Source organism: Myotis brandtii, unplaced genomic scaffold, assembly GCF_000412655.1.
Source record: "Myotis brandtii unplaced genomic scaffold, ASM41265v1 scaffold3518, whole genome shotgun sequence".
In the NCBI taxonomy this organism is placed as follows: Eukaryota; Metazoa; Chordata; class Mammalia; order Chiroptera; family Vespertilionidae; genus Myotis; species Myotis brandtii.
In genome coordinates, this window is record NW_005363534.1 from 153,521 (window position 1) to 162,888 (window position 9,368).

General features: G+C 37.8%; 1 protein-coding gene across 1 annotated transcript in view; it reads right to left on the reverse strand.

The window, feature by feature from the left end:
- PHKA1 (phosphorylase kinase, alpha 1 (muscle)) overlaps positions 1 to 9,368 on the reverse strand; it is a gene marked incomplete at its 5' end in the record, with an annotated part of 145,270 nt that overhangs the window by 88,851 nt on the left and 47,051 nt on the right. Inside the window, 2 exons of the mRNA XM_005871675.2 lie at positions 5,726 to 5,870; positions 6,811 to 6,920. Of these exons, the coding sequence (XP_005871737.1) occupies positions 5,726 to 5,870; positions 6,811 to 6,920 (255 nt within the window). The remainder of the gene's footprint in view (positions 1 to 5,725; positions 5,871 to 6,810; positions 6,921 to 9,368) is intronic.

Here is a 9,368-nt window from a genome sequence, read left to right on the forward strand (position 1 = left end):
GGGGAGCTATGGGGGGAAAAAAGAGGAACAACTGTAATAATCTGAACAATAAAGATTTAATTTAAAAAAAGAGTTATTTCATCTTGTTGGACTGATCCCTTTATCATTATGTAATGACTTTCTTTGTCCCTTGTTATAGCCTTTGTCTTAAATTGTGTTTTGTCTGATATGAGTATTGCTACCCCAGCTTTTTTTGTTTGTTTCCACTTGCATGAAATATCTTTTTCCATCCCTTTACATTTAGTCTGTGTTTATCTTTTGTTGTGAGATGGGTCTCTTGTAGACAACATATATATGGATCATGTTTTTTTACCCATTAAGTTACCCTATCTTTTGATTGCAGAATTTAGTCCATTTACATTAAAAGTGATTATCAATAGGTATGTATTTATTGCCATTTTATTGTTTATCATTATAATCCTCTTTATCTAATTCTTCTTTTTAAAGAAGCCCCTTTAGCATTTCTTGTAATACTGGTTTGTTGTTGATGAACTGCTTTAGGTTTTTCTTTTCTGGGAATCACTTTATTTCTTCTTCAATTTGAAATGATAGCCTTGCTGGGTAAAATAGTTTTGGGTGTAGGTCCTTGTTTTTCTTCACTTTGAATATTTTGTGCCAATCCTTTCTGGCCTAAAGTTTCTGTTGAGAAATCATCTGACAGTCTTATGGGAGTTCCTAGTTCTTTTTTATGGTTTCTATGTCTTTTTTATGCTTACTATCTCTTTAAGTTCTCACTGAGTTCATCCATTCTTCCCCTAAGTTCATTGAGCATCCTTATCTCCATTGTTTTGAACTCTGCCTCTGGTAGCTTGATTGCCTCCATTTAATTTCATTCTTTTTCTTGGTATTTCTCCTATTATTTTCTTTGGGACCTGTTTCTCTACATATTTTGGCTGCCTCTTTGCATTTGTTTCTGTGTATTACGTAGATCTGCTATGTCTCCCAGTCCTGGTATGATGGCCTTATGTAGTAGGTGTCTTGTGGGTCTCAGTGGCGCAATGTTCTTGATCACCTGAGCTAGGTGCTCCATAATTTTTCTTTTTTTGGGTTACGTGAGCCCTCCTGTTGTAGTTGTGTCTTTTTAAAATTTTTTTCCCTTTATTGATTTTTTAGAGAGAGAGGAACAGGGGTAGAGATAGACACATCATTGAGAGAGAAACATCATCGATCAGCTGCCTTCTGCACACACCCACACCCACAATGGGGATCAAGCCAACAATCCAGGCTTGTGCCCTAACCTGGAATTGAACCAGCACTCTCTTAGTTGGACTCTTAGGAAGAACTCTGGTGCAGGTCAATGTCAGATGCTGCCTGTCTGGAGCTATCAAGTGTTCCACACTTCGTGGCTACCTCTGCTGGGCCTGGGTGCACATGGGAGGGGCCATCCTATGTACCAAGATTAGCTTCCACCAGCTCTGAACCCAGGTGCAGGTCAGCAAAAGGCCTAAGGTACCTCCAGATCCACCTCTGCTTGTCCGATGCTCTGTCACCTCTTGAGGCTGCCTGGACTTCATCAAGAGCCTTCCAAAAATGTCTGTAGAGTGGGCATGGGCTGGCCACAGTACACAGTCTGCTCCACAAGATGTGAGCTTGGCTGGGTGGGGCCTCCCAGAGTTTGGAGGATGAAACTAGTGGACCTCCTGTGGAGGAGGTGGCACTGGTCAGGTGCACAGGGGGCGGAAACAGCCTCTGCTCCAGAGTCACACAATTCATTCTCTGCCCAAGTTGCCATCAATCCCTGAGACCACCCAGATCTTCTCAAGTGTTTCCTAAAAAAGAGTACACCAGGGGCCCAAGCTGAGTGCAGCCTGTAGACCTTTCTGCAGGGTGTTAGCTCAGCAAGGCAGGACCAGTGAAAGTTGGAAGGACAAAGCTCATTTAACTCCTGTTGGCGGGCAGTGCCTGACAGGTGTGCAGAGGGGAGAAATGGCCCCTGCTCCACAGCCACACCACTCAGTATCTGCCTGAGTCATTACAAGAGCTCCCCCCAAAAGAGAAAACAGAAGGCCCAAGCTGGGTGCAGCCAGCAGAGGTTTCAGCAGGGTGTGAGTCGGCAGGGTTGGGTAACTGGGAATCTTGAGTACATGGTTAGTGGCCTGCTCCAGGCTGGTTCTGTATGAATAGGGTGGCTTGACCAAGGGCAATTGATGTCTCTGGAAAGTATAGAATAGGGACTCAGCACAGGGACCTTGATAGCTGATCCTCCAGGTCTCCCCTCGTGGCCACACAACCCAGTTCTTCTCTGTATAACTCCAGTTTTCTCTGCGTCACCTTACCTCCACCAGAGCCATGGGTGAGTGCCTGAGAATGAGATTTTGTGCACTGGCCTTTTAAGAGGGCACCTCAGGTTATAGTAGACTCCTGTCTCTCCCTGTTGGACAGAATCCCCACAGGTTTTCACAGTCAGATGTTTACATGGGCACCTCTTCCCAGCTCTGGTGTTCTGAGATGGGGAGCCCCAATGTGGGGTTGAGACCTCTTGCTTCACAAGGAGGACCTTTGCAGCTGAGATATCCCTCTGGATTCTCAGCTTCCACAAATGAGTGCAGGGCCAGTCCTTTTTGCATTTCTGCCCTTCCTATCAGTCTCAATGTGGCTTCCTCTGTAAATCCTTGGTTATAAGACTTCTGTTCAGCTACTCTTCAGTTGGTTATTCAGGTTGATTGATCTATAACTTAGTTATAATTCCGGTTTGCTACTGGGAGAAGGTGAGTGTAGCTTCCACTTATTTCACAGCCACCTTGGATCTCCATTGCTTTTTTCTGTTAGCAATTGCATGATATGTCTTTACACATCCCTTTATTATCAACATGTTTTTATTTTAGGGATATCTTTTCTAACTAACATCTAAGATAGATTTTTCTCTTTTATATATTCTGGGAATCTTTGTCTTTTATATGAGAAAACAAACAGCTATTGATAATATATGCTGTGGAGATTGATAGATCTGGTACGAAGCCTGACTCTGTTCATTTACTAATTTTGACTCTTCACAATGAGTCACCTTCCTCATCTATAAAACAGGGCTATTAATAGTACCTACCTGAATAGGGTTGTTGTGAAGATTTCAAAATAATGCACTGAAAGCTCAGTGTCTGTCACAGAGAAAGTGTTCATTAAACATTGCAGTTATTATTTCTGTTGTTACTGCTACTTTTGTTGTACTAAGTATTAAAACTTTGCGATTTGAATCTAGATACTTAGTTTTATTCTTCTTCCCAAGTTATGGCTGTGTATTTTATCCCAACTACAGTCATGTGGCACTTCATGATGGGGATATGTTCTGAGAAATGTTTTGTTAGGCAATTTCAACATTGTGTGAACATCATAGAGTGCACTTACACAAACTTAGATAGTACAACCATCTACATACTTAGGGTCCATGGTATAGCCTATTGCTCCTAGGCTACAAGCATGTATAGCATATTACTGTACAAAACAACACAAGATTAAATTAAGCACACACACACAAATGACCTAAGGCAATCAAGAGATGTGTTAAACATAAAATGTATGAGTCTGCTGCTGGAATAACATGACATACTGCTTTACAGCAAACATTTTTTATAAGTAGAATGAGTAAAGTCTAAAATCATGATAAAATGTATAGTATAGTAAATTCATGAACTGTTAACAGTCATTTATTATCATTATCAAGTATTACGTACTGTATATAAGTGTATGTGCTATACTTTTATATAATTGGCAGCACAGGTTTGTTTACACCAGCATCAGCACAAACACATAAACAATGCCTTGTGCTGGTGTTACCAGGTGATAAAAATTTTTCAGCTCCATTATAATCTTCCAGGGCCACCATTGTATACATGGTCTGTCATTGACTGAAACATCATTATGTGGCACATGACTGTATTAGGTATTTTAATTTTGAAATCTCTTTGTAACCACAAACTCAACATGCCCCTTTACAAATGACACCTTCCTATAGAATGCCTCTATCAATGACAGCATTACTTACCTAGTCTGGAAATCGTATCATTATTTTTTAAAAATATATTTTAATTGATTTTTTACAGATAGGAAGGGAGAGGGATAGAGAGTTAGAAACATCGATGAGAGAGAAACATCAATCAGCTGCCTTCTGCACACCCACTACTAGGGATGTGCCCGCAACCAAGGTACATGCCCTTGACCGGAATTGAACCTGGGACCCTTCAGTCTGCAGGCCGATGCTCTATCCACTGAGCCAAGCCAGCTAGGGCATCTTAGCATTGTTTTGATTCATATCTCATACTAGTTAGCCAACATCTGACTTACTGACTCTTGTATCCTTCTTTCCCACTATACTTTTACTACCACCAATCAAATGTATCTTCTATCACCTCATAACTAGATTAGTTTCTTTGCTATAAGATTGTCCTCACTATAGTATACTGTCATCAAATCAATATCACTTTCATCATGTCACTGATTATTCAAAAACTTACGTTTCAGAGTTTTGAAAAAAATCTGTTTTAAATAGCTGCTTATTTTCAAGGTTTTCATAATATGATCCCACTTATTTATCCAATTTTGTTGATAATTATACTCCACTGCTTACTCACAAGTCAAGCTCATCCCTGTCTCCAGATCTCACTCATGGAATTTTTTTCCTCACTTAAAATACCTTTCCCTCTTACCACATGAATAGTACTCATCTGAAAAACTTATAATAAGTCCCACCTCAGTCAAGAAATTTTATTTGACAACATGATCACCTTCACTGTATAAAAATACTAATCTAAGGGTTTAGTGCTTCTTTATATACTGCCTTAAATTATTTTCTATTATTTTTGTGTATTAGCTTTGCCTCTCCAATTAGGTTTTACACTTTCTGAATACAATTCTAGGAACACAGTAATTATTAAATGTGCACTTGTTGATTGTCTTAAATAAGTAAGAAAGACAAGAAGAAGGACTACCCTACTTCTTCAACTCCTGTGCTTTTGAATCACTTTAAGAGGAGACAGCAAAATCCCTAACAGTCTGTCTGAACTTGGAATGATTTATGACAAGGGGTTCTTCTCTAATGAAAAGGAATTCTATGTACTTTGGCAGTACAAATAGGCTTTTGGAAGCAACAACAGAGACACGGAAAGGAAGCAGTGCTTCAGCATTGACTGTAGTCCTTCAGGAACTGAGAACAATAAAGCCTATCACCTAGTTTTAAGTGAGTAATATTAGGAAGCCCAGACAATAAAGGAAAGATAAACTGAAAGCCTTTTCATTTTCCCCTGCTAGATTTTACTGGTTCAGTTAAATAAGCCTTGGAGGGAGATGTCTGGGAATTTATCTCCAAAATCTTGATGCTTCACTGGAGTTATACAGATGCATAATGTAGTATTACTGTAAATGAATTGTACTTATAAAGTTTCTGAAAATTGACCTAGAAACCAATTATCTGAATTTGCCTCCAACCAAGTTATTTTATTACATTTAAAAAAATTATAGCTCTCAAACTACCTGAAATAATCTTATGTATTAGTTTATTTGTTATATATTTATTATAAAACATAAGGTCCATGAGAGTAGAAACCTCATCTGCCTTATTCACTTCATGTATCCTAGTCCTTAGAAAATTGCCTGGCACAAAGTAGAAGCTAATATATAACTGCTGAAATAATAAATGATAATAAGTAGCTCTTCAGTGACTCCAGGACTTTAAAGGTCTAACCACATGACTTCTTCCAAATAAACATTTATTCCATGCTTCATACAATCTTACCAAGCATGGTGTGTGAGATGGGAAAGGTGATGGTGGGCTGTCCTGTCATCCTCCAGCGGCTACAGAGATAGGAGAGGTCTGTTCTAAGCATTTCCACTATCATATTGTTGTCCAGAGCCAAGTAGAACTGTTGCTGGTCTATAAACTGAGAAAAATAAAAATAATAGCTCAGAATAATTTACTCTCATAACTATCAAATAAAGCAATTTTAAACCATTCTCATATTCAAAAGGGCATATACAATGTCATAAAGGCAACAATACCTCCAAATGTAATTCTTAATTCTTCTGGCGGTCCAATGACACGTATGATAATTTTTATATTTTACAGTGTGTTATAATTTACAAAGTGTTTTCAAGTACACAATTATATTTGTGTAACAACCTAGTAAGGGCTTTTCTTCTTTTAATAGATAAAAATAAGGCCAAAGAGACATTAAGTAGATTAGCAGTTATATAGCTAGCAAATGGCAAGATTAAAAGTATAACTTATGATCCAATATTTCTTGTCTATATCTCAGCTGCACTAATTCAGATGTCAGATGACAAATGGAGAGCTTAAGCTTTCTTTCCAGAAAGTGATTTCTCCTCCTCATATACACAAATAATTGGGCTTACTATTATAATGTGGCTAATAAATATCAGGGAAACAATCATGGCTAAAACAGTATTGACCTTTTTTGTTTAGAAGAGGATATCAAAGATCTCCAGGCTTGTTAAGAGCCCCACCTCCCAAAAGAGAACACATAATTTGGTAGCTGAATAAAAAGACTACATTTTGTTTATAAAGGATAAATACAAATAAAAAGTAGGAAGTACTTTTTAAAATACTCAAACATCTGTAAAATCTCTAGTCACTACTTCTGCAATACCCAGGACTACTCTTGGTAGCCATAATCACTTGGCATAACTCTGTGCTAGAAATTCATTTCAGTACAACTCAACAAGTATTTACTGAGTAACTTAATATGTACAGGGCCTGTGGATCTTTGACACTTGTCCAAACTCCAGTAAATACTTTATTTCTGTAATGATTCTCTCTTATTTCTATTCATCTCTATGCATGGTAAAGCTCATTCCACACACCTGTGGAGTGAAGGTAAAGATAGTTTTCCGAATGTCGTAGAGTTTTGAAGTTCCAAGGACTCCCATGTGTCTGTAGGGTCGGCCACTGAGTTTCATTCTACTATTACACCCTGAGATAGAATTTAAAAAAGGTCAAGATATTTATAGTGCACAAATCCAATCAGCAAACGTTTTTTTGTATTAGTTAACACTTTCTGATTGAACAAATTAAGTTCTGTATCTCAAAGTTAGTGTTCAGGTCATATGCAGGACCATACTAAGCACTGTAGGGCTCTTAACGAACTTCATGCTGTTCTAAAGAATCTACATCATCATCATTTACGCATGAGAGACAAGAATGCACATAAAATTAATAGTCTAGGAATAATAGAATTCTATTACCAAATGTCATAAATTAAATTTATTTAAAGCCCATAAAAAGTGCAAAAGATTACCAGTTATCAAACTTTTAAATGTAAACTATGCCTCAACAAAGCTGAACAAAAACCTCATCAACTTAAAGATGGCAAGCTAGTCTGTTTGATGCTTCTATGTCTCTGGATCTATTTTTCCTCATCAGTTTATGTTGTTCATTATATTCTCCATATGAGGGAGATCATGTGATATATAACTTTCTCTGACAAACCCCAGAGGGAAGGCAAGGGAGGGTGGGTGGTGGGAAGAGCTCAACCAGTGAACTTGTATGCATATATTCATAACCATGAACACAGACAATAGGGGGGTGAAGGCCTGGGGTGGGGGCAAGGGGCAGGCTGGGAGAGGTCAATGGAGGGAAAAGGGAACATATGTAATGCTTTCAACAATAAAGAATTTAAAAATAAATAAAGATGGCATGCTAAACTGAGTAACAGAAATAGAGTATATCTTGATCTCCTTCAATGACATAGTACTGAAAATTAGCAGCTGGGGGCAACAGAGAAAATGGCTACTGAATAGGCAGCCGTGTCGTGGACCTCCTCCTAGGGCCAGACCAGAAAAGCAACTAAATAAGAGAACATCCACCCTAAATTAACAAATTAGACACAGCTGGGGAGACAATTTTCAATAAGGAAGGGCAGAGGATGCCTAGACAATGCCACTTTCCAGCCATAACCCATGTGGAACCACAACCATAACCCAGCGGTGAGTGGCATAGTACCTCCGGGCAGGCTTTAGCTCCCCATTTACATCACTGGATAAACCCTCAAAGAAAATCAACAAAGAAACAGGAATCCTAAATGACTCACTAGATGAGATGGACTTAATATCTTAAGAACATTTCACCCCAAAGCCACAGAATATACATTCTTCTCAAGCACACATGGGATGTTTTCAAAGATAGATCACATATTGGTACACTGGCTAAATCTCTTCAAATTCAAGAAGACTGAACTCAAATCAAGCATCTTCTCAGATTCCAATAGCATAATATTAGAAATAAACTACAATAAAAAATAGTAAAAAAAATTTAAACACTTGGAGGCTAAATAGCAGGTTATTAAACCATGATTGGGTTACCAAAGAGATCAGAGAAGAAATGAAAAACACCCTGTATTAAGTGATTTTTTTTCTCTCAATTTGATTATGTGATGTATTACATTTATTGATTTTCGGCTATTGTACCATCCTTGCATCCCCAGAATAAATCCCACTTGGTCATGGTGTATGATCTTTCTAATGTAATGCTGGATTTGATTTGCTAGAATTTTGTAGAGGATTTTAGCATCTATGTTCATCAGAGATATTGGCCTGTAATTCTCTTTCTGTGTAGTGTCTTTATCTGGTTTTGGGATTAGGGTAATGCTGGCTTCATAGAAAGAAATTGGGAGTGTTCCTTCATCTTAAATTTTTTGGAATAGTCTGAGGAGGATAGGTTTTAGTTCTTCTTTGAATGTTTGGTAAAACTCCCCTGTGAAGCCATCTGGCCCAGGGATTTGGTTGCTGGAAGTTTTCTGATTACTGCTTCAATTTCCTCCATAGTTATCAGCCTATTCAGACTTTTTTTATTCTTCCTGATTAAGTTTTGGAAGGTTGTATTTTTCTAGAAATATGTGCATTTCTTCTAGGTTGATCAGTTTGTTGGAATAGAGTTGCTCATAGTATATTTAGGTCCTCACTCTTTGCTTCTTGGTAAGCCTGGTTAGAGGTTCATCAATCTTGTTTATCCTTTCAAAACAACAGCTCTGGGTTTCATTCATTGTTTGTATTGTTTTGGGGTTTTTTTGGTCTATATGCCATTTATTTCTGCTCTAATCTTTATTATTTCCTTCCTTATGCTCATTCTAAGCTTTTCGTGTTGCTCTATTTCTAATTCTTTAAGTTGTAGAGTTAGATAGCATATTATGTTTTTCTTGTTTTTTGTTTTTGTTTTTTGTTTTTTTGAGGTAGGCCTGTAATGCTATTAACTTTCCTCTCAGGGCTGCTTTGACTGTTTCCCATAGATTTGGGGTTGTTGTGTTTTAATTGTCATTTATTTCCAGGATGTTTTTTTATTTCTTCTTTGATCTCTTTGGTAACCCAATCATTGTTTAATAACATGCTATTTAGCCTCCAAGTGTTTGATTTTTTTTATTGCTTTT